Source organism: Malaya genurostris, chromosome 3, assembly GCF_030247185.1.
Source record: "Malaya genurostris strain Urasoe2022 chromosome 3, Malgen_1.1, whole genome shotgun sequence".
NCBI classification, from domain to species: Eukaryota; Metazoa; Arthropoda; class Insecta; order Diptera; family Culicidae; genus Malaya; species Malaya genurostris.
In genome coordinates this window covers 208931498-208958602 of record NC_080572.1, presented here as the reverse complement: position 1 = coordinate 208958602, position 27105 = coordinate 208931498, and the positions used below count along the sequence as shown (strand labels likewise).

At 37.1% G+C, this 27105-nt stretch overlaps 1 protein-coding gene across 1 annotated transcript in view; it reads right to left on the bottom strand.

The window, feature by feature from the left end:
• Positions 1-1894: 1894 nt before the first annotated feature.
• The window catches only part of LOC131439135 (Krueppel-like factor luna), a 140268-nt gene continuing 115057 nt past the window's right edge, over positions 1895-27105 (bottom strand). The window contains exon 3 of the mRNA XM_058609797.1: positions 1895-18263. Within this exon, the coding sequence (XP_058465780.1) occupies positions 18088-18263 (176 nt within the window). The 3' untranslated portion in view covers positions 1895-18087. The remainder of the gene's footprint in view (positions 18264-27105) is intronic.

The window sequence follows — 27105 nt, the reverse complement described above, 5'->3', positions numbered from 1 at the left end:
GACACAGATATCATATGGAAGTGTATTTACTATCCTTCATGAAAAATTGAGCATGAAAAAGATTTTTTCCAAGTGGGTGCCGCGATTGCTTTCGATGGAACAAAATGCACCCTGCCACAAGTCCATGAAAACAATGGCGAAATTGAACGAATTGGGCTTTGATCTGCTACCCCACCCCCATACTCGCCAGATTTAGCCCCCAGTGACTACTGGCTCTTTGCTGATCTTAAAAAAATGCTCCAGGGAAAAAGATTTGGCTCAAATGAGGAGGTCATCGCTGAAACTGAAGTTTATTTTGAAGCGAAAGATAATTTTTTTTATAAACATGATATTGAAAAATTGGAAAAACATTGGAACCATTGTATCACCCTAAAAGGTGATTATGTTGATGAATAAAAAAAAATTTGCAAAAAAAATGTTGTTTCCATTGTTAGTCTCGGGACTTATTGATCCATGTGTTATAGGGCGATAAGTTCGCTCTGGAAAATATGTCGCAGTACAACGAAATTCTTTCAATCGAAAGGGAAGCATGGCGAAAATTTTTCCCCGGTATCCGGAATGACGTGCGAGTGGTACGTATGCAACTAAGTAAGGCAATTCCATCTTACACGTTTGTAGTCAAGGTGGGATACATCCATGTAAAACGCTGATTACCTATGGAATCAGTTGGTTACATGTCAGTTTTGTGAACACTATGGCAAATCTTGCACTGAAACTGCGAAAAGGACATCTTCAACCAAAAACAAGGGCAACCGTACCGAGTACTTCTCCCTCCAAAAACGCTTCCAGTATCAAATCAACAAGCAACTGCAATCAATGTTCAACAAAACGTTTTTACAGCAACTACGAATGAGTACTGCGAACAGCAAAGTACCCCCGCGTCGTCGCTGGATGAAAATGGAAGCTCCAAAATGAAAAAAAAAATATTCTAAAATCTGTTCAATTGGCCACGTAAAGCTTGTACGCAAATAGGCCTGAATAAAAATATATTTGGTCGCATTGGTTCTCAATAACCGAAAATAAAACTTCCATTGATTTCTCAGAAATGGAAAATTTGATCTCCACAATCTTAGATTTAGTTGAATGATGTTGTAGTTGTATATATTACTATTCCATTTCGCTCGAATTCTACTCTCGGGTATGGATTCACAGTGTGATATGTATTAAAATTATAAAGCATGATGATGCAAGTGTAGATTAAAATCTAAAAAATTGGTGTCCAATCTGATTCATTTTGTAAATATGTTTTCTTGAGGGTCATACGAACCGACTTTGTCCAAACCGGGGACCGAGCCGAGATGAAATAGTGATCAGAAGTTTAAAATTAAACTTACACATGTTTTCTCATATGAACGGAAATGACAAAGGCGTCATTACACCATTAGGTGGATTGAAACAAATTTTTCAAAGTATATCACTCGCTAATCAGAATCTTCACTAGTCAATTTGTTTCCAAAATCATTTGCTTGTAACTATTTTCTAAACTTTCAGTTTAAAAAGCCCAAATCGGACATTTCCTCATCCGAAATATTATATCCTTGTGTGGAGAGCATACTTACTCGATGGTGGTTTCTCGTTACGCAGGCACTCGGAACAGGAACAGACGGCGCAGTTTTCATCATCAACGGAGCAACGAACAAACAAACAAACAAACAAACATTAATTACAGTGCTGTTTTGTGTGTGATCTATGCCTCCCGGGAGAGTGCTAGAGAGCAACGGTAAAATGTTACACCAAAATGTCGTCGTCGGTTATTTACAGCCCCGCGGCAAGAGGCCATGTCATTTGGAAAGACAGCATAACTCGGAGATGGAGTGAGCTCCTCTCGAATCACATCGGGAGGATGGGATATTCAAAGTTAGAACAAAAAAAAAAGTGAAGAAAAGCACTGCTGGACTCATTTTTGTAACAGGAACGTACGTTTATTTTTTTTTCTTCTTAAATTTAGTATGCACATAGCAGAATTTTAAGCTATAACTTTCATCCATTTCATCTCTGTTCAATATAATATTAAATTGTGATTAAAACCAATAAGAGAACCTCGTCGTCATATTCGGAGCCAATTTCATACCACTGCGTATCAGTCAGCTGTTCCAAGTGTCAATCCAATCGCTCGAAGATGGTTTTGCAACTGATTATTAATTTACAATTATTTGATCTTGTTTTCTAGTTTCGAAATTGAGTGCGATTCGCACTCGGTCTGCAGCGCGCGATGAATTATCAAGCTTCCGTATCAGTAGATAAATGGTAATAAGCGGTGTTTTGATTTAAATTTATATCATGTACTTAACGTTTCAATTCTATATTAAATATATCTTGCACAACGAAAGCCTTGCTTCCTTTTTTTCTTTTTTCACTTCGTTTATTTTCTTCTCAAAAGTTCAATAAATATATCTTCTCTTGGAACCAGCAGCAGAAAAGCTAGCAAACATTACAGTGTGTCACGGTATTACTGCTTTTCTATATTTTTTTCGTGATGGTTTCATAAAAAGCTAGAACATTAAGATGCAAACAATTATTATTTTACGTGATGCCAAAACATTTAGTAATGTATTTGTTTGATATAAAGATTCATTTATGTTTTCTTATACATTTTGAATAAGTCTAAAAAGTAACTTAGACTGATGTCAAAGGAATTATTCGATAGAATTTGTCTTATTAACAATTATGAGAATTTTGAATCAGAGTAAGAGTCCGTTTGAGGGGCAACCTTTCTTTTTCCTGGTTTCTTTGCTAAAATGAACTAAACCTTCATACTTCTTCGTCTACAGTCCAAATAATCTTTTTTTTGTTTGTTTATGTGAAACAGTATTCCATTCAGCTCATCCCACGATATCCGATTTAGTTAAAAACGTATTTTACGCCGACCATTTTCAGACTCACTCTCACCTCTAATAATACAGTTACAGTTATAAATTTTCATAAAAATAGCTTTTCTCTCATCTGGTATCACGTTCTCTCTTGCGCTTTCCCTTATCGACTAATTATTTTCGTTCGAAAACTACTGAAAAATATCACTTAATTACTTATAATTATTTATTTGCTTTTTTTTTGTTTTCTTTTCTTATGTACACGTGTCATCTTGGTTTTCTCTTTATAACCATGGTTTTTTTCTCTTCTGCTTTCGTTCGTGAACTCTCTACAGTGGTTGGGTGATATTCAACCATTGCCGCATTAGTTTACCGTTCGCGTGTAAAGCATATCCTTTCAAACTTAGTTTGTTGTCGTTTATGAAGAACTCATCACGAACGAACTATTGGCTCCGATATGTCGACGAGTCTATCGGTTTCTCATCCCGGTCTGACCAACTAAATCGACTTTCTTCCACTCTTATAGGGGACAAAATACAAAAGGGACTTAATTTTACTGACACAGTTGGTTTGGAAAGAAAAAATCAAACATCGATTAGTGAAACTAGCGCCTGTCAAACAAATGACGATTATCCTTTTAATTATATCCTTAATTGTAACAAATTACATGAATGGTAATCAATTACGTTCTTTGCTTACGGCAATTAATATTGTAAGTTTAGATCAGCGTTTTTTAGAAATGCTTCCATGGATTTTACATGGATTTCTGTTCTGTGTGTTTTTCGGGGATTTCTTTCCGGTTGATCTTCGCAAGTCTCTGAGCTTTCCATTGGTAGACTCAATCAGAAGAGAACACAGATAAAATTTGCGTAAAAGAAAATGTACGATTCTCGAAATCGTGTCTATCTGGGTTGTTAGTTTTAGTTCCTTCTAACATCCATTTTGATTTTCCTACACTCATTGAAACAACAAAAACAGCTTATTAACAGCAAAAATACATAGAATTTGGCTAGCGGCGTATTCTATCGGTTCACTCTATATTAATTGCAGGCGAAATGGCAACACTGGCGAATCTGAAGAGTTTTCCGAAAAGGAAAAACAATTTACTGATGATGAATCCGGGATCGTTGATTTCAAGTCTGCTTAGGTTGCGTCCCGCAATTCCCGATGCCTAATGATTTTATTTACTACAGTCAAAGTTTTCTTTCGGAATGGAAAGATCGGATGACCAGATTTGGATTTTAGATTGTTTTCTCGACTATCAACACATATTTGACGAAATTTGAGCAGCAGATTGTTTCGGTAAGTTTTGAAACTACCGAAATTCTGAATATATTCAATCTAACGAGTAATTTGCATTTGCCAAGCTTTTCGGTTTCGTGAGAATGATAAATCTCTGGAGAATCTCTGAACAGAACAATCTGAATCTCGTAAATCTGAAAGTCGTAAATCAACTAGAAATATAACCTAAGTTGCTGTGACATCAATAGGTGTTAACAACATCAAGGCTACACCAACTAGAATGAAGAAGAAGATACACTCCAGTCTTTCAATTTTATTTAAATTAATCAGGTATGATGTACTATTTCGAAGGAAATATTCATTATTTACTTGCTTATTTGGAGAAATTTTTTATACCGCAAATCGTTAATCGAAAACCGGGAATGTATTAAATGACTGCATATTGTAGCCCTAAAATAAACTAACAACGCATAATTTATTAATACGACAGAGATCACGAATTTTCACGTTGACTAAAGCAAATAATTCCATTATTTGTTTCAATTTACAAACTGCACGACGCTCAGTTTTTAACTGAAGTAAACTTGCTACTATGATCATTTGCCGAATTCCGGTTGTCCAAACATGGCTAACTGCGATTTCAAGCTGAACGAGTGCACGACTGCAGTTAAAAATGGTAATTTAAAATACCGTAAATCAGTATAACCAGTGTTGGTGATTGCCGAAAATTTGACAGAAGCTGCTCGATATTTATCTATATTGTATACAACATTTTCAATCCGGTAGAAGATGCTACAAGAACTCGACTCTCTCAATCAGTGTTGCTAAGCTCATTCAAATTGCACACATTCTGCTCTCTCCTGTGCCACCTAAACATCAAAGACTCTCCTGTGAGCGTGCTCCACACACATTTTTTTCGCATGATTGCTCTACGACATTCTTAACTGGTTAGTGACGATGAAACATTCTCCACCTCAGTCGTGCTCCTTTTGGCCCTCACTCACTCACTCGTGTCAGACAAGCATGCACACTCCTACTGCACCCGTTGCTCTTCCACTCTCGCACTCTTGCTGTTGCTTACTCTTTGAGTATTACATACGTGAAAAATCCTACTCGCTCTTTCACTCCCACACGAACTCTTATTCGAACTCTAAGTTCTATTGCTGCGTTGAGGTTCCATTCGTTATCGTTATTATAACGACAATAATAAAAATCTAATCACAAAGCATGTTTCATGCCACAGTTTCAACCATGTTACCGCTATTTACTTGAATTTCGTACAGAGAATTAACAGGAGTACAGGACTAGAGCGAACACAAACAATCGCTCAAACCGGAGGGCTGTTTCAAACACTGCGCAAAACCCTGAACTCCTGTTACTTCTATAAATCAAATTGATACGATAAAAACCATCCTTGAGTATAACATCTCGAATTGTAGGGAATTCAAGTGAAAATCCACTGTGAAGTTGAGAAGATGCAAATTTGACTGATGTTTCGATTGAGTATCGCTTTATCGTGCTTTTTGAAGCTCTTTTTAGTCATGATCAGGTTATGTTTCCAGTGTGTAGCAAGGGAACTGCTGTCACAGACAAAACTTTGCTTTACCTCAGAAAAATACTATCCGCTACAGACAACTTTAAGATTGTTTTATTATATTGCTTGAAACAAAAGTATTCATAATTCTAATGAATTTATGTAATAATAATCGTTAATCAGATTTTTAAAATATATAAACGATAGTATCAAAAATTTATATAATAAAATTAACAGCATTTTGTCGGTGATGCAGGTTCTATTACTAAAAAAATCAATACTGCAACAGATTCAATATTAAATAAATGGAATTGTCCTATGTTAGGAATATATCTAAGTCTATCGCCGAATGTTCTGAATTGGCCTGATAGTTCCCGTAGAATCAACAGATTCAATATATTCAAGCGAACACGGTGTGTAGCAGATGGAAGAAAATGGCACACCACAAAAAGCAAGCATTCAGCGAGTGACAAGCTACCTGCTTGACGGCTCATATACCGAACGAAGCAGATCTGCTATAATATGAAATTCAAGGTGCAAATCAACGATCGAAACTATCGGCCGTGCACGAGAAATCAATAGGATGGCATCATTTACCCTGCTGTGATTGGTTAGTGAAAACATAGGTCGATTCTAACCAATTTTTCAATAGTATGCTATTGAAATACGGAACCGACGTTGCCATACATGTTTAAGTTAAATGGTCTCGAATCGATTGGTAGTGAAATTATATAAATCCATCCACAGATCACTGAGTTCTTTGCGTTCAAAATCATGACAAAAAATCTAACGCGGCTAATTTTCTAATTTTTAATTGACACTTGGCCACGTATTATGAAGAATAAGGCATTTTTAATGTCAAAAAATGTTTTCATGAATGCTTTAATGGTTGGTACGTTTTCACGATATCGAGGCCATGAACTACCTATTTTTCAAATGTGAGTCGTTATATTGTGCTTGCCGTAAAAACCAGAACCGACATTTCTCGTTCAATTACCAATGTTATGTAGATGTCATGCGATGTATTAATCACTCAAAATTACACAAAAATTTCACTACATTCAGTCTCAAACCCATTGATAACTGAGCATACATTATCAACTTGAAGCGTATACTTTGTTATGAGCAAGAAAATCTATTTTTTTAATGTGTGGTTCATTATCAAGACCACAGAACATGTAAAATGTAACATGGTTCTATTCATTAGGTTTTTTGCCGTCACTGCTAACCTCAATCAGATGAACACATTTTGACAGTTCAGCAGTACTGTTTGTAAACAGAGATTTTTTTGTTTGTCTGTTGACAAATTGGATAAGAGCATTTACGGTCCATATCGCCTAAATAGAGTAATAAGACATTTGCTCACGATTGGATACGGTTTGTTTTTGAGTTTTATTAAATAAAAGTGACTAGTTGTCAAGTGTAAAGATAATTGTTTAAAATGTGTTCTTCGATTTTTGTTTATGCTTGTTTGTAAACAGTACCGCTGAACTGTCAAGGATGAATTTTTGTTCATTCGTGACGTCACAATAAAAAATTCAATTGATGAATTACAAGCTCGTCGAACATAACTCATAGTTTGAGTTACGATTACTCAAATTCATAAACTGGAATAATATGTCAAAATTTGAGTATGGATTTGAGTAGAATTTGCTCAGGCCATGATTTTTCTCGCATTTATTCATACGGTAGAGTAAGTGCCGAGTTTTGAAACATTTGGGGGAAAAAATACTTCTTGCAGTTCAGTGCGTTTTCATTCACGGAAAATTTTGCTCGAATTTAAGAATGCAAGAATACGTCGTTTTTCATTGCAGTTTCTAGATCCGGTTTTTGAATTCATGAATCATCAATCATAGATGGTTTCAATAGAAATTTTGTGGATTCAATTATGCTAAGTGAGAAATCCAAAATAAAAAGATATAAAAATCGTTCAATTTTGACTCCAAACTGGTCAAAAAGAAATGGCTTTGAATCACTTTTTTTGCGCTTGCCATTTAAAAGAAAAAAAAATGACTTTGTATATAAACATTAATGAATAAGAATTTCTTTATTTTGAGTGCAAGGAACTCAAATTTTGAAAAAAAATTTTTTTTGTCTATTTTGAGCTTTGACAACTTTGTCCCTTAACTCAAAAATGAGTAGATTTAGCCCAGATTTAATCTGCAATTCCTTGTTGCGTACACGCACATTGGACATAACTCAAAATTTGAGTTGCGATTACTCAAATCCATAAACTGAAGCAATCTGTCAACATTTGAGTTCTGATTTGATTAAAATGAAAATTGAGTTAAAAGATAGAGAGAGAGAGAGAGATAGAGAGAGAGATTATAAAGTAAGCGTTGAGTTTTCAAATATTTGAACGAAAAAAATCTAACCGTCATGTTGCTCGGAGTGTGTTGTAAAAATACAAACACTTGTCAAGAATTTATTGATTAAGATTGTTGTACATTGACGATTCGACAACCCTTTCCTGGCATTATTTGCCACTTCAGTCGCATATGTGATTCCTATGGGTGTACTAGGTTTCAATTACATCCAGTAAGAAGTCGATCAGGAATGTTTCCAAACCATTTAATTTTAGTCCCATACAGGTCACTTCATTATGGATTGTTAGACCATTTTGGTCCAACGTCAAATAAATGTGACAAAAATTGAGCGATTTTGAACTATTCTAATCCATTTTGTGGAGCAGAATATTTTGAGGTTGAAGAACTTAATATTTAGTTAACTGTACTCGAATGTGAGCGAAAATGTGTCATTAAAATTGTAGCTCAAAGAACTCAAATTTTGAGTTAAAATCACTCAAATTTTTAACTAACGCATATTTTTCTGCTTTTAATTTAATATAACTCAAACATTCAAATCTTTATTCCTTTACTCAAAAATGAGTACACACTCAAGTTTTGACTACGTGCTCTTGTTATGAACTCACTCAATTTTGAGTTATGTTCAATGAGTATATGAGCCGATATCCTCAAAAAAATGTAATGCCACATAATGTTATAAAAAGTGATTTTTTGCTGATATCTTTTCGGCAACACTGTTTTTGACAGATCACGCATGAATTGCGTCTTGTGTCATTATCAAACTTGTTCAGTTTGTTCTATAATTTAATCATGAATCGTCGTTCGGTCTATTAGGTTTTTTATCGTGACGACACAAATGAACAAGTATTCATCCTTGACAGTTCAGCGGTACTGTTTACAAACAAGCTTAAACAAAAATCGAAGAGCACATCTAAAACAATCGTCTTTACACTTTGCAACTAGTCACTTTTATTTAATAAATATCAAAAAACGAACCGTATTCAATCGTGAACAAATGTTTTAAAACTTTATTTAGGCGATACGGACCGTAAATGGTCTGATCCAATTTGTCAATAAACAAACAAAAGAAATTTCTGTTTACAAACAGTACTGCTGAACTGTCAAAATGTGTTCATCCGATTGAGGTTAGCAGTGACAGTAAAAAACCTAATGATTTAACCAGGAATGGGCGCTGGTAAAGTTGGAGGAAGATTTACTTTTTTATCGAAAAATTGTGTTCAGTGACGAAACTTATTTCTGCTTGAATGGATACGTCAACAAGCAAAAATGACGCAGCCAGAAGCATTTCAACAACTATTAATGGATCCCAAAAAAGTCACTGTTTGGTGTGGATTATGGGCCGATGGTATTACTCGGGAAAACTGGTCGATATGTTGGAGATAGCGAAACCGCGGCCAACATCTTCAAACATTGAATTATTATCGTTCTGGCGATTTCATAAATTTTGGTGAGTTTTTAAATCAATTCCTATATTTCCTAAAAATCAATCTTTAGTGGTGAGTTACGGCCACGACATTCATGGCCCAGGTGAAAAGACTTGACACAGGTAACGATCCCCGGAGAAACAACACTCGTATTTGCCCCGTTTCGGGTTTTGAGACAGATTTTCCTGATCGAAAATTTTTCATTAGAAAAACTCACTTTCTTGTGCATCACACATCCAGTAGACAAGTACTCGAACGTTTCGATCGAAACCCCGCCAGATTCGCCAGCATTCGCCAGCTTCGCCGTCCTGCCATATTTTATCTTGCACTAGAACTAAACAAGTCAGTATTTCTGTCTATCGCTTCGCCAATAACGGATTATTTTTCTTAGCAGCATTTGCTAGCTCCTAAATCAAATGGAATTCTGTTACAAAACTTCTACAGCTTACAGAGTAGATTGCCTTAATTTACGCAACATAGAGTTTCTTTTTATTTAATTTTTCTTCCTTTTTTACGATTTCCTTCTTAAATTATCTTAAATATAGCTTGTATAAAATTCGTTTCTTTATTTTATTGTTTTAATTTTATCTTTAATCGTATTGGATTTTTTTTAGTTCTTTCGCTATGTTACACTTGCTTCCGATAATAATATTCTTTCTGTTATTCTCTGTTTGCTTGGTGGTCAACTTGTAAGCTCACCAAATCTTCGTGTGCACAACCAAGCGGCGTAGGAAGTAGGATAAAATTAATCAACAGAACTTAACTAAAAGGCTATCCGTCGTACGACAAAACAAGCAACAATTCAAATTACTCTTCTTCCAGATTTTGGTTTTTTTGGTATCATTCGATAGGGAGGGAAACATGAACTCCTTAAACCTAGGGTTGCGTCTTACAGGTTAAACATTCGAAAGTAGCTTAGGCATTACAGCTTGGAAGCCAGAAACGTTCCGTAGGGACTAATGTGCTAAAGTAAGGTGCTAGTGGGTGCCTTTGTTGTTGCGTTTGAATATTTTGGTAGAATTGCCTAAAGACTGTATGTGTGTGTGTGTGGGTATGTGGGAAATAATATGTGATTTTGAATGCGCCTTTTCGTGCAATTACGTTCTTTTTTCTTTACAATTTGCTCTTGCTTTGTTATACATTTTTTTCTTTGTCTCAAAAAAAAAGTTCGTAAAAAATATATTTGTCTAAACTACGGTTTTCGCTAGTTATTCGCCTAATGTATTCACCAATTTATTTTTCCATTTCTCTACAATAGTGCTAAATACTACACTTTCTTTTCTTTACAGTTTTGCCTCACCACACATGGCGAGTCCCACGCTCAGCACTGCTCAGAACTGTGCGAAGGTGTTCGTGTGTTCGTTCTCGTTTTTACACTGCAGTACACACCATTTCACACTCAAATAGTACGACCGCTTCAACTGTTCTGTATGTGGTTGTCTCATTCATTTTCTCATCTCTTCTCAATATGAAAGGAAATAAATAGCTTTGTTTTCATTCCAGTGCTCATAGTGTTCTTGGTATATTTTTTTGTTTGTGCTGTGTTTTTTCTCTCTGTTGGTTGTGGTTTGTTCTGTCTTATTTATTGCATTCCTGTTTGTTTTGTTGAACTTTTTTCTTATTGCGTTGTATGGTTTCTGAAATGGGCACAAGAAAAACAATGGCGCTTGAGCAGCGGTTACCTTGGGAAGCCGAGTAAGAATAGCAAGAGAGAAAAAAAAACAAGTTTACCATACAGGAAGCATGCAACCGAGTGTCAGAGCCCTCGATCGATTATTGACTTTATAGTAATTACATCAATTGAACAGAATTGTATAAAGTCCTCCTTCGTGGGTTTCTCTCTGAATTCTAGTTGTTTTAGTGTTGTTGATTTTTTTATATCGTTACGTGTTTTAGATTTCTCTAGTTTTCTTTTTTTAAAATACGTAAAAAATTACCCAGTCTTTGAATAATACTATTTTGACACATTTTTTCACTGTTCATTTTCAATCAGTTTCTCCACGATTTTATGCTAAATTTGATCTAAAATTTTTGCCAACGTGTGACGACTGCATATGGGAAGTGGGTGGATGCATGATTAATGCAGATTGTGCATACTACTCTCCCTGATGGAAATGATGAAAATTTGGAACAAAATGTCACACCGCGTGTCGCCGAAACTCCTACCGGTTTCCAAGTGTTGGTGATGAAAGTCGTTGCTTTTAAATTCGTTTATTGAGTAAATTTAAGTGTCAGGATGTACAAAGTTCGTTTCAAGAGCCATAGTTTGTTATTGAACAGTGGAATAATTGAAGACAATTTAGGCAGTAGGATACTAAAGATGAAAACTAATAACCAATGAATAAAAATAAAATAACGCTCTGAAAGTAAATCAGGGAAAGGTATAAGCAGTTAAGCGGAAATGAAAAAAAAGCAATAGTGAAAGTAGGGTAAAAAAGCCTTGGTATTACATTCCTGTAGTGGAATTTGACCTTGTGTTTCAACAGACTTCGCAGTCGATTCACAGTGTACAGAACCATTGCATGGCTGGTGCTACACGATTCTACTGACAGTACGAATCCTTACAGGTCGGGGCTCGAACATACGACAACTGATTTGTAAGACCAGTGCCCTATGCATTGAACCGCCAACCCGGGGAGTAAAGTGTTCTCAAATGCCCTGTCTTATGAAAATATTGTAATATTCCTATATGTATCAATATATTTTCTTCGAGAATTGAGCTATTTCATTGCATTTAGGGTGAGAAACGCAATTTTTCAACATTTTGGTAGAAGCGAAGAACAATTATTAATTTTCATAATTCTGTAGCCAAAAAATGTGTACTACTGTGGACAAAAAGTAGTAGGACTTTTGAAATATTTTTTTTTCTAGGTTGGTATGACTGTCTGACCTCTGTCTTTCTGACGGATTAAAAGTGCAATAAGCGATTTCTACAATGAGTAAAATGATTTGACAAAGAAGTTCCATCACATTTTGTGTGCGGAATCAAATTCAGAATACTGCAAAAGGCCTTCGGTGATATTTGTATGTCGCGAGCAAGTGTTTTTGATTGGTACAAGTTGTTCAAAGAGGGTTCGTTGACGACGAACCACGTCCAAATCAAGGTACACCGTTGACAGTTTTCATTGATTATCGAGGTGTGGTGCACTCCGAATTCCTTCCGACCGGCCAAACTGTCAACAAAGAATACTGTTTGAGTGTTACGCGTCAGTTGCGTGAAGCTACTACCGTGATCGAAAAGTTGCCCGAATTTATTCAGAAAGTGAAAATACAAGATTATTCATCAAAATCGATACTGTCCCCTTCAAAGTACTCTCCATCGACTGCAACACATTTATGCCAGAGCTTGATTCAATCCTCGAAACTTCCTTTTTATTTTCAGTTCCCAGTATGGCCATAAGAGCCATCTACGATTTTTTGAGTGCTGAGTTCGCGGTTTCTTGAGCCGACCGAATAAGAAAAAGTCGCATGGAGCCAAATCAGATGATTTCGGTGGTATTTGTTTCGTTTTTAACCAAAATTTCTCGAATTACGATGCCATTGGGCGAAGGTGCCGTATTGTGGTGCAAGATCCGCGAGTTATTTGCCTACAAATCTGTTTTTTTTTCGATGAATTGCTTCACGCAAACGTTAATTTGCGGTCTACGGTCATCCATTCTTTGATTTTGTTGATGTTTTCGACGATTTGCAATGTCGATGGTCTACCGCTTCTCTCATTATCATTCATAGACTTACGGTCACTTCTAAAACGTTCGTGCCACTGATAAACGACTGTTTTCTTCAGAGTATCGTTGTCGAAACACTCTTCTAAAATTTGCAATATCGTCGCTCCATTAAAACCGGTTTTAACGCAAATTTTAATGGAAACTTGTTGTTACAAATTCAATTCTATTTTGAAAATTATACAAAATGGACTACGCACAAACGCAGACGTACTCAAGAGAGCGTAACTTTTATAAATGTTCAAGTATAAAGCTTGAAATTTGATAGAATATCAATGATAACAAAACCTAAACAAAATATAATTGGGTACCTGAGGTAGTATTCGTGCAAAGTGGCCAGAATTAATGCATTGATTCTTCGTGACGCTAAAAATTCAACCAATATCGTTCCGCAACCACAGTATTCTTCTGGCTATTCAACAAACTTAAACGATCGCTTCGGGGAAACCGTTTTGAGTCAATTGAAGACATCAAACGTGAATCGCTACGCGCGTTTCGAGGATTGGAAAAATTATCGTCACAAGTGTATTGGGACCGGGGGGATTACTTTGAGGGCGACGAAGTAGATTTGAAAGAATAAATAAGGAATTTTGAAATTATGAACAAAGTCTTATTATTTTTTTTTGTTCCACAGTAGTAAAACTCTTGCACGACCATGTTTTGGTGGCCCAACAGGAATGCACTTTGATTGATGACGAAACACACATCAAATTCGATTTTAAGTATCTTCCCGGTCAAAAGTTTTACGCTGCGATTGGATACGTGGATGTATCGGGAAGATTCAAGTTCATTTTTGACGACATGTTTAAGAAGACAATTAAGCTTTGGCAAGCGATTTGCAGTTGTGGCCTGAAAACGGAACTTCTCAACTAACCTAAAATTAAGATAAAAGGACTGATTTTGCTTTAGCAGCTTTCGAAGTTTATCAATAGCATTTTTTCAGTTCGCTTTCACATCTCATCCAAGTCAGTCGATAAAACAAAACCGCTTACGTTCGGGACGGAAGAAACCAGGTAAAGTATTGTTTAGTGAACAATAGAACGATCTCGAAATCAGTGAACCAAACGAACAAAAGCTACCTTCTCTATGAAAGAAGACAATTATTGTTGACTTCAGGCAGTGCAATTCGACCTTCGATACGAGAACTTGAAGGTTTGCTTAAAGAGCAAATGCATCTTGACATTAAACGTGTGCATTTACTTCAATGCAATAAGACGAATAATGTTCTTTACATCCAGTTTTATTAAGAGTTGGATGCAATTCAATTCGCAAAAGACAATAACAATGTGCACTATGTGGAGCATGAAAACATTAAGTACAACATTCCAGTATATCATATATGGAAGATAGTGCTATAGAAGTGCGTGTGCATGATCTTCCTTCAAGCATCATCGATCCTTATATTCGCAAAACTATGTCCCATAACGGAGAGATTCTCTCTATCGAAAAAGAAAAGTGGAAGAACTTTTCCCCGGTATTCTAAATGGCGTACGTTTGTTACGCATGCGCTTGCAGAGGTCTATACCTTCTTATGTGACTTTCGGTCAGGATACAAGAATCTCGTGCAAATCACTTGTTATCTATGACAATCAGATGGCCACATGTCAATATTGCCAAAAAGCTGTTCACTACGGTAAGTCATGTGATAATCTGGACAAGGAGACAGAACCAGAACCAGAAGTAACCTGAACCAGAAGGTGCTGTGAACCGTCAAAGAAAACCCTGAACTATCAGATAATGAAATCACCAAAACTCGAGCTCGGAAATGGTACCAGCAGATTTTGACGAAGTACCAAGGATGCCTGCTCATCGACGATGAAACCTACGTCGAAACGGTTTTCGGACAGCTTCCAGGCCAAAAATTCTATATGGAGACGGCACGAGGAGATGTTCCTGCAAAGTTTAAGTTTGCTTCCATACACAAATTTGCCAAAAACTGATCATTTGGCAAGGGACATGCAGCTGCGGAGCAAAGACCAAAATATTCGGGACGAATAAAACGATGGATTCGAAGCTGTAAAAGGTAGAATAACTTAAAAACCGCGTATTACCTTCCATCAAAGCCCATGAAGGTCTCGTGAAATTTTGGGTAGATTTGGCGAGTAGCCCATACAGCCGGGAAGTCATCCAGTGGTACCGCGACAATAACGTAGATTTAATCGATAAACACATAAATCCACCCATCTGCAGTTCCGGGGCATCGAGAGATTTTGGGCAATAATGAAGCGGATGACCAAAATATGGAACAAATGTGCCAAGAACTGCCTCAGGGTAGTTTCATCAAACAAACGGGGGTTTGAGCAAACCTGATACAAAAAACCGATTTGAAACCTACTCGATTTTCAGTTCAACAACGTTGAAACTAGGTTCGAAACTAGCTTCAAACAAACGGTTTGACAGCGGTTAGGGCGGGAACTGGGTTAGGTTTGGTATGAAGCGAAAACGACATTACATTTACCTAAATTTTGAGGTTATCACTCGTTACCTAAAATTGGGAAGATGCACTTTAGTTGATTTTGGGTAGGTTGTGATCCAAAATTAGGTAGCTGCTGGTAAGAGTGTACCTTTCGTCAGCCTTTACTTTGGACTCAAAAAAAAAACACTTTATTAGAGAAGACCCGATGCCACTGCGCAAAACTGACCATTGTCGCTCTTGTGACATCTGGCTCACGGTAATTTGTTTGTTTGAATCTCTGATATAATTCAAACCAATCAGGTAATAAGATGACGGTAATTTTTGACAATGTGCTACTTGAACTGACATTTCATTTTTGTATTTCCACTCACCGGCAGTAGAGAAAATTGCTTCAGCTTTTCCCCTTAAGGTGAAATGAATAATTATTGGTAGAATTCATGAGGTATAGTGAAAGACAAACGACGTTCCCAACACGATGATTCAAATAGTTTTATATGGTCAAGAAAAAAAGAAGAGTTGCCAATAAAACTAATGGTTATAATGTTTCCAACAAAGTATGCTCTGATTTTTTCTGTCTTTGGATGTAACCGTTTTACTTAACTGAAATCACCAATACTCTAAACCAGTAGAAACTATCTACGACGAAAATGCGCGTGATCGATGATGAAAATTCGGCTATCGTTCTAAAACCTTGTTTTAAAATATGTACTCTACATTTCCCCCGCAATGTTGCCTCCTAACGTTCACATTGTTCATTCCCGCTTTTAAGCATACTTCTACAACATTTTTTTTGTGTGGTTTATCATACACAAGAAAACACATTTTATTCGCTACTACAACTCTATACAGCATCAATCGGTGAATATTCAGCTAGGCTTTACTCACCCGGGCAAGCTCGCGACTTTTCGAACCCCTTCGTTCGTCCTCTGCTCGCGGGGCTGCCCTCGGTTAGTGGTTCCATCGTTTTAATATATTTTGCTACTATGGCACCACGATGGGTGATTTGTTGTTACAAGTATAAACCTGACCTCTGACCGGTCGCTCGAAAAAATGCAGATCACAGAAATTGCATCACGCAAACGATAGACTGTTCATTTAGTTCATTCATTTTTTTTTCTCTGGTTTTATTTTCCTCTTCCTCTGGGATGTTTTGAGTCAATGTTTCGTAGTACCTATTAATCGCAGTGTCTATACTGTCTCGTGTGTCTCGATGTGTGTGTTTTTTTAATGTTGGCTGTTTTTAAAACGCACAATCACGCATGAATATGTAGATGCTTTTTGTTTTTTTTCCTTTGTCTCTAGTGAGTACTGTTGTCCTACTCTAATGAATTAGCAAGCTGAGTATTGCCCGACATATTTTTGTAATGAATCGAATGAAAACAAAGATTTTTTTGAGCTGTCAAATGACGCTGCTTTACGTTCTGTACAATACAATCTCCTACAATAACATTAAGAATGATACAATTCAAAGGCAGGATATGTTTTTTTTTATGTTTCTATGATAGACATGAAAAAAGTAACAACCAATATTGGAAAGCGGAAAGTGAATAAAAATCGGAAACTTGTAAAAACAGAACTAGCAAAGTTGAATACCTTTCGTTTAACCCTAATCGAATAGTCACTAGTATTTATGGTTTGGCAGTGATGGTTTACTTTCTGTTTGATGTGATCATTCCTGCTTTACATTCGCGCTTTGCTAACGCCCTGAAAATGAGAACTAATCGGTTTTTTTATAAATCATATCTTACCTACTAAAAGCCCTTAACGAAAAAAAATAAACAAATCAATAAACTACAATCTAAAATGGCCACGTTCGGTAAAACTTTGTGCACTGTCCCTGACAAAAGTCTAATTTCCGACAATAACAAAAAATATATATATACATACATATATGAAAGCATTTAAAATAACATGAACTGGAAAATTCTCCAATGAATCATGATGGGGTGAACCGTAAACGTGTGGTCGTAAAGCCACGGAGGGGTTGGGTGATGTGTTCCTTACAAACTAAGCAAAATACAATGAGACATTATCGCTTATATAACAATTTCCTCTTACCGATCCTAATGCCAAATACTTAAATTTTGGTTATCCGAAAACGTTTTGGAATTCATAAATGTGCAACTTTATAATAGTTAATTTATGCTGTTAAACTGGATTGCGTTTGTTTTATTCCGCTACCATCGTGTTCTCACTCGCATTCCTATATCAGCTTACGTCCTGGTGTAAAATAGCTTTAATAGCCTAATGAGAAAACTTTTCTAGATAATGATGTGTTTATTCAGGGACGACTGCGACAGTAACTGGGATGTTGTTGTTGTTGTTGTTGATGATTATGATGATTATGATGATGTTGATGGCAGAAGTCTACTGCGACCTCCTCTAAGTAGTGCATTTAAATGTTTGCTTGTTTAGCAAAAACCCATTTTCAAACGTAATCATCTTAACGGGATGATGACTTTGTCCTTCTGATGTGAGGCGCGCTTGTTTGTGTGTGTCTGTGTTAGTGTGTCTGTGCGGTGAATGTGGATGTGTGTGTGTGGGTGACATAGCGCGATGCTGCAAGCTCTTTCAATCGGATGCCGATGGCATATTTTTCAGCTTCCTGCGGTTTATGCATGACGTTTCATGTGCAGTGCCAGATGGTCCGAACGGGAGAAGCAGCGGTCACAGTGCCGGCATTTGAATGGCTTCGCTCCGGTATGCTTCCGGTAGTGACGGGTAAGCTCATCGCTACGGGCGAATCGCCACTCGCATCCTTCCCACGAGCATTTGTAGGGTTTTTCGCCTGAAAAGAAATTAGAAATGAAAGGATTTTTAATTTATTTACTCGGGCTCTGTAGAATCACCTCGACTTTCTCATTCAAGGGATCGAAAATTAAAGGGTGAGCATATAGTTTTTGAGACATATATTAAAACTTGCGTTGCTTTGCGCCTTGTATAAAAAGGCTATGTGATCACCGTCAAAATCAAGGCCTGAAAGGTCTAAAATCCCATTAAATTAGTCGAGATTAGCAAATGTCTGCGTTAGTACACCCAAACCTCCGTTTACGAACACTTTTTTTACGTTACCTCTTTTTACGTAACTCTTTTTACGAATCAAATCCCAAATAACGTAATCTTTTTTTACGAATGAAATCCCAAATAATGTAAACTTTTTTTACGAATCAACTTCGTAAAAAGAGGTTTTTGAATCCAATGAAAACAATTTCCGGCTCCATGGAAATTACTACAATATGGGTATTTTCGGAATGGGATTGATGAGTAGGTGACGGAAAACGATGTTTGAAGTGGTTCGGAAATCCAAGATGGCATCTTCCGGTTCTTTGATATTGTTTAAAAACATTTACAATATAAGTTTTTTCGGGACGGGTTTGATGAGTATATACCGGGAGATTATGTTTGAAAGCGCTTCAAAAATCAAAATGGTGAGTTCAGTTGTATCGGTATTCTTTGACGATCATTACGATATGATTATATATCGTTAAAATAAAAGTTATGATTCTGTCAAACGTGTTTCCTGCTAATCATTATTGTTTGAATATTGTACTATATTTTCGAAATTACCATAACAAGTAGTCGTCTGAACAGCTATAATAATTTTATATTGTTTTAGTTATATTGTATGCTTTCAATTTTTTATTGAACAACTGGAAGTCTCAATCTAATATTTGGAAGTAACCACAAACATTAAAATTTGGTGTCAAATCATTGACCGTGTTCTCCAATTTTTTTTATTTTCAGTGTTACACTTATAATTTCAGTTGTTTTAGTGTACGTGATAAAGTCGAAAAAAGTACTGTTACTCTCATCACGACACATTTGTCTTTATTTAAACTTGTCAAAATCTCTTGTCAACTGGCCCGTCGGAATATGATTTAACATTTTGTAAGCCATTGAGAAAAAGGGATATTATTTGGCTCAAGTGGTAAGAGTCAGTTAAACAACCACAAGACACAAACCGGAAGTCGCCATCTTGGATTTACAAACCACTTCAAACATCGTTTTCCGTTCACTGCTCATCAATTCCGATTCGAAAATACCCACATTGTAAGGGTTTTAAGCAATATTGTTAAACCGGAAGTCGCCATCTTGGTTTTCCAAACCACTTCAAACATCGTTTTCCGTCAACTACTCATCAATCCCGTTCCGAAAATACACACATTGTAAGAGTTTGTAAGGAATATCGACAAACCGGAAGTCGCCATCTTGGATTTACAAACCACTTCAAACATCGTTTTCCGTCCACTGCTCATCAATTCCGATTCGAAAATACCCACATTGTAAGGGTTTTTAGGAATATTGTTAAGCCGGAAGTCGCCATCTTGGTATTCCAAACCACTTCAAACATCGTTTTCCGTCAACTACTCATCAGTCCCGTTCCGAAAATACACACATTGTAAGGGTTTGTAAGGAATATCGACAAACCGGAAATCGCCATCTTGGATTTACAAACCACTTCAAACATCGTTTTCCGTCCACTGCTCATCAATTCCGATTCGAAAATACCCACATTGTAAGGGTTTTTAGGAATATTGTTAAGCCGGAAGTCGCCATCTTGGTTTTCCAAACCACTTCAAACATCGTTTTCCGTCCACTGCTCATCAATTCCGATTCGAAAATACCCACATTGTAAGGGTTTTTAGGAATATTGTTAAGCCGGAAGTCGCCATCTTGGTTTTCCAAACCACTTCAAACATCGTTTTCCGTCAACTACTCATCAGTCCCGTTCCGAAAATACACACATTGTAAGGGTTTGTAAGGAATATCGACAAACCGGAAATCGCCATCTTGGATTTACAAACCACTTCAAACATCGTTTTCCGTCCACTGCTCATCAATTCCGATTCGAAAATACCCACATTGTAAGGGTTTTTAGGAATATTGTTAAGCCGGAAGTCGCCATCTTGGTTTTCCAAACCACTTCAAACATCGTTTTCCGTCAACTACTCATCAGTCCCGTTCCGAAAATACACACGTTGTAAGGGTTTTTAGGAATATCGACAAACCGGAAGTCGCCATCTTGGATTTACAAACCACTTCAAACATCGTTTTCCGTCCACTGCTCATCAATTCCGATTCGAAAATACCCACATTGTAAGGGTTTTAAGCAATATTGTTAAACCGGAAGTCGCCATCTTGGTTTTCCAAACCACTTCAAACATCGTTTTCCGTCAACTACTCATCAATCCCGTTCCGAAAATACACACATTGTAAGAGTTTGTAAGGAATATCGACAAACCGGAAGTCGCCATCTTGGATTTACAAACCACTTCAAACATCGTTTTCCGTCCACTGCTCATCAATTCCGATTCGAAAATACCCACATTGTAAGGGTTTTTAGGAATATTGTTAAGCCGGAAGTCGCCATCTTGGTATTCCAAACCACTTCAAACATCGTTTTCCGTCAACTACTCATCAGTCCCGTTCCGAAAATACACACATTGTAAGGGTTTGTAAGGAATATCGACAAACCGGAAATCGCCATCTTGGATTTACAAACCACTTCAAACATCGTTTTCCGTCCACTGCTCATCAATTCCGATTCGAAAATACCCACATTGTAAGGGTTTTTAGAAATATTGTTAAGCCGGAAGTCGCCATCTTGGTTTTCCAAACCACTTCAAACATCGTTTTCCGTCCACTGCTCATCAATTCCGATTCGAAAATACCCACATTGTAAGGGTTTTTAGGAATATTGTTAAGCCGGAAGTCGCCATCTTGGTTTTCCAAACCACTTCAAACATCGTTTTCCGTCAACTACTCATCAGACCCGTTCCGAAAATACACACATTGTAAGGGTTTGTAAGGAATATCGACAAACCGGAAGTCGCCATCTTGGATTTACAAACCACTTCAAACATCGTTTTCCGTCCACTGCTCATCAATTCCGATTCGAAAATACCCACATTGTAAGGGTTTTTAGGAATATTGTTAAGCCGGAAGTCGCCATCTTGGTTTTCCAAACTACTTCAAACATCGTTTTCCGTCAACTACTCATCAGACCCGTTCCGAAAATACACACATTGTAAGGGTTTGTAAGGAATATCGACAAACCGGAAGTCGCCATCTTGGATTTACAAACCACTTCAAACATCGTTTTCCGTCCACTGCTCATCAATTCCGATTCGAAAATACCCACATTGTAAGGGTTTTTAGGAATATTGTTAAGCCGGAAGTCGCCATCTTGGTTTTCCAAACCACTTCAAACATCGTTTTCCGTCAACTACTCATCAGACCCGTTCCGAAAATACACACATTGTAAGGGTTTGTAAGGAATATCGACAAACCGGAAGTCGCCATCTTGGATTTACAAACCACTTCAAACATCGTTTTCCGTCCACTGCTCATCAATTCCGATTCGAAAATACCCACATTGTAAGGGTTTTTAGGAATATTGTTAAGCCGGAAGTCGCCATCTTGGTTTTCCAAACCACTTCAAACATCGTTTTCCGTCAACTACTCATCAGTCCCGTTCCGAAAATACACACATTGTAAGGGTTTGTAAGGAATATCGACAAACCGGAAATCGCCATCTTGGATTTACAAACCACTTCAAGCATCGTTTTCCGTCCACTGCTCATCAATTCCGATTCGAAAATACCCACATTGTAAGGGTTTTTAGGAATATCGACAAACCGGAAGTCGCCATCTTGGATTTACAAACCACTTCAAACATCGTTTTCCGTCCACTGCTCATCAATTCCGATTCGAAAATACCCACATTGTAAGGGTTTTTAGGAATATTGTTAAGCCGGAAGTCGCCATCTTGGTTTTCCAAACCACTTCAAACATCGTTTTCCGTCAACTACTCATCAGTCCCGTTCCGAAAATACACACGTTGTAAGGGTTTTTAGGAATATCGACAAACCGGAAGTCGCCATCTTGGATTTACAAACCACTTCAAACATCGTTTTCCGTCCACTGCTCATCAATTCCGATTCGAAAATACCCACATTGTAAGGGTTTTTAGGAATATTGTTAAGCCGGAAGTCGCCATCTTGGTTTTCCAAACCACTTCAAACATCGTTTTCCGTCAACTACTCATCAGACCCGTTCCGAAAATACACACATTGTAAGGGTTTGTAAGGAATATCGACAAACCGGAAGTCGCCATCTTGGATTTACAAACCACTTCAAACATCGTTTTCCGTCCACTGCTCATCAATTCCGATTCGAAAATACCCACATTGTAAGGGTTTTTAGGAATATTGTTAAGCCGGAAGTCGCCATCTTGGTTTTCCAAACCACTTCAAACATCGTTTTCCGTCAACTACTCATCAGTCCCGTTCCGAAAATACACACATTGTAAGGGTTTGTAAGGAATATCGACAAACCGGAAATCGCCATCTTGGATTTACAAACCACTTCAAGCATCGTTTTCCGTCCACTGCTCATCAATTCCGATTCGAAAATACCCACATTGTAAGGGTTTTTAGGAATATCGACAAACCGGAAGTCGCCATCTTGGATTTACAAACCACTTCAAACATCGTTTTCCGTCCACTGCTCATCAATTCCGATTCGAAAATACCCACATTGTAAGGGTTTTTAGGAATATTGTTAAGCCGGAAGTCGCCATCTTGGTTTTCCAAACCACTTCAAACATCGTTTTCCGTCAACTACTCATCAGACCCGTTCCGAAAATACACACATTGTAAGGGTTTGTAAGGAATATCGACAAACCGGAAGTCGCCATCTTGGATTTACAAACCACTTCAAACATCGTTTTCCGTCCACTGCTCATCAATTCCGATTCGAAAATACCCACATTGTAAGGGTTTTTAGGAATATCGATAAACCGGAAGTCGCCATCATGGATTTTGAACCGACCCCAAACATCATTTTCTTGCACCCACTTATCACATCCGTTCCGAAAATGTCCACATGATTTGAGGTTTCCACGTTCATTACACAAAACTTTTTCTACGAACCAAATCCCAAATAACGTAAACTTTTTTTTATGAACTACCTCCATTTACGAACCCCCGTTTAGTTCGTAAATGGAGGTTTCGGTGTATGTGACAAAAATGTGTACTCGACTTAGACTTAGTTCAATGAAGCGCTGCGGAATTGTATCGTTTTTTGTAGACAATATTTACTGTTTAAGTTTGCTTCATTTTCATACATTTGTAAATATGCCTTGGAGTGGCTGAATTCTGGATTGTTGGAAAGGTGAAAATTGATGAAATTTTGGTATAGGGTAAAGTGTTATAATATGCCCCTCTTAAGAAAACATTGAGATATTTCCAAGTGTATTGATATATTTTCTTCGAGAATGTAAGTATTTCATTACAATACGGATGAGGAACATAATTTTTAATGACTCCAATAGAAAAGATGAGAATTGATTGATATAAACACATTTTCCAAAACGGCCACATTATTAGTTTTTTTTCGCTCGCCTCAGACATAATGCCCCAGCAGCCGTAAAATATGTCTCACAACAAATCAGTGGCATGACACACGACAAAAGACATTTTATCCCACAACAATGATGCATTATGCTTCTTGAAATGTCCATAAAGTTACTGTTTTGAGATAATCAGTATGTCAAAGAAATGGCGGATAAAACATTTATTTAGTCGAAGCAAAACCTTACATCGAAAAGCTGCCAAATGAAATTTTTAGTTTTTTCATACTTTCCTGCAAACGACAACCACCAAACTTGCATAGCAGAAAGATCCTACGAAAAGATAGTGTTAGTGATAAAAGTTTAGTTCAGAAAAGTCTTCAATGCTTAAGAAAGGAAAGGGGGCATTTTGGCTAGCAGGGGCGCTTTATAAGACTTTCCCCTAATCAATTTAGAGTGAAATGCTTACAGTTGCAAAATTTCGTTATGAACTGAGCAATTCCAAGAATGAATAGACGAAAAAGAGACAAAATCAGAATCGACTTTCTCCGATTTGGATGAAACTTTGCACATGGCTTCAGTATGGCAAGCCATAAGTTTTTAAACCGACGGAGAGGTCATTCCGACTCACGACTGATTTTTAAAAAGGGCGTATGTATTTTTGCATTTCACAACAATTGCCTTTTTCAATTCGTTGTAACTCGGAAACCGTTAATTGCTTTGAAGTTTAAAAATGAACCAAAAAAATTAAACTAAAAAAAAAGATCAGGGTTTCGATTTTTTTTGATGATTTTTATTTTAAAGCTCTTATTAATACCTACAGGTTGATGGCTTTCCCATCCGTGCCTTTTGAAAAATGAAGAAGTTACAGCTAAAACAGTTTACGGGTGGGTCAAGTTCTTCTCGTTGTAATTCGGAAACCGTTCATCGTTCCAAAATGACGTCCAGGAAGAAGTTGTAGGGAATCAATAGGGCACTCTAAAAAAAATATACAATGGAAAATTGAGTATCTTCGGAACGAGATATTAGGAACTCTTTCGAAAGCCAATACACTGGGGTCTCTTTTTACACGTTTTTTAATGCGGTTTCTTTTTACGCGGCTTTTTTACGCGAATTTTCGAAGTCACCCGATTTTTTTTACGCAGATTACCGAAATTACGCGGTTTTTTTACGCGAATTTCCGAAGTTACGCGGTACGTATCCCCCGCGTAAAAAAGAGACCTCAGTGTATGGCGACTCTCGGCTTATCGAAATTTCTTGACTACCTCTACAGTAAGGGTAAGCTCGGAACAGATTTGATTAGTAGGAGCCGGAAAACTATGTTTGCAATCGTTTCGAAATCCAAGATGGTGACTTCCGGTTTGTCGATATTGCTTGAAAGCCATTACAATATGGGAATTTTCGAAGGAGGTTTAATAAACAGATGCTGGAAATAATGTTTGATGTGTCCAAGATAGCGACCTTCGGTTTATAATAATTCCTTGAGAACCCTTAAAATAAGGGTATTTTTGGAACAGATTGGATATCAATAACGATGTTTGAGCTCCTTTCGAAGTTCAATATGGTGACTTCTGGAATATCGACATTTCTTGAAAAGCCTTACTCACATTGTAAGTGTTTTCAAAGAATATCAGTAAAGCGGAAGTTGCCATCTTGGATTTCGGATCGACCTCAAACAACGTTTTTCGGTACCTACACATGAAATCCGTTTCGAGAATATCTGTATTGTAAGGGTTTTAAAGGAATATGAATTAACCGGAAGTCGCCATCTTGTATTTTAAAACGACCCCAAACATCATTTGATTTATTTATTTATTTGGGGAGCAGGGAAAAGCCCGATGGAGATGAAATATAGCAATCTCTCTCTCCAGCAGGCATAAAACCTCCTCATCTTTTGTATCAACAAATTACAATGATCCAACAGATACATTTACATTTAAAACTAACAATTAAAACTAACAGTTGAAGCTAAACCATTAACCCTATAACTAGTTGATGACACAATATTACAGCATTACAGAGCAGCTTCCTTGAAAGCCGAGATGGATGAGGAAAGTGGATATGAAGATGGAAGAAGAAGGTTATTTGAGGGAGCAGTGAGTGAGCGTGGACGAACGACGGGGTTAGAACCGGCATGTAGATCTATTTAGTGATCAAAAAGATGGTGGAAGACGGAGAAAATGAGAGGGAGAACGAACAGGTTAATTTCGGCGAATCTGATTAGTTTCGAATGAAGACGGTGAACATTTATTTACTGGATAGTCAAGGAATCATTGAATAAGCGTTTTATTGCATTACGCGAAAGATGAAAGTCAAAGACCTGCGAGCAACTGTTAAATAAACGACACATACTGAGAAACGGTTCATTATATCGGTAGTTAGTTCTAGCACGAAGGATTCGTAAAAATGGATGTGAACGAAGATTGCGACGATGGATGTCAAAGTTGACCAATCGTAGGAGATCAAGGTAATCATATTAAATTAAATTTATCGTATTAAATCAGCGTTGAAAACAGCCTTGTAGACGTTTCTACGAATACACAGCGGATCCAGTTCGATGAGTCGGCAACGATCATTATAACTTGGAAGGTTTAATGGGTCTCTTAATGGTAGATTTCGGAGAGCAAACCTAATAAATTTGCGTTGAACAGCTTCAATACGATCAATATCAGTTTGATAATGAGGTGACCAAACGACAGCCGCATATTCAAGCAATGATCGGACTAATACACAATAAAGAGTTTTCAAGCAGTGTATGTTAACGAATTTTTTGGTAATTCGAAATATGAAGCCGATGCCTTCGAAATCACGTAGTCGATGTGATTCTTAAAATTAGATTTATCATCAAGAATAACTCCTAAGTCTTTCAAGAACGATTCACGCTAAAGAACATTTTGCGAAAGATTGTAGACATATCTTATAACTGAGTGCCTGCGGGAAAATGATATGATGAAGCATTTAGAGGCGTGTAATATCATCTTATTGGAGTGACACCATTCCACGAATGTATTAAATTGCGCTTGCAAAAAGTGTGCATCTTCTTGTTCTTTGATCAGATGGTAGAGTTTGAAGTCATCCGCAAATGATAGTTTGAAACATTTCAGTAAGAAGTTTAGATCATTAAGGTAGAGTTAAAATATATACGGTCCTAAGCGACTTCCTTGAGGTACTCCAGAACTCACAGCAAACGGTGATGTTGTACAGTTTTCTATTTTTACCGAGATCTCACGATCAGTAAGATTTGAATGCATCCATTCCAGTACAGAACCACCAAAGC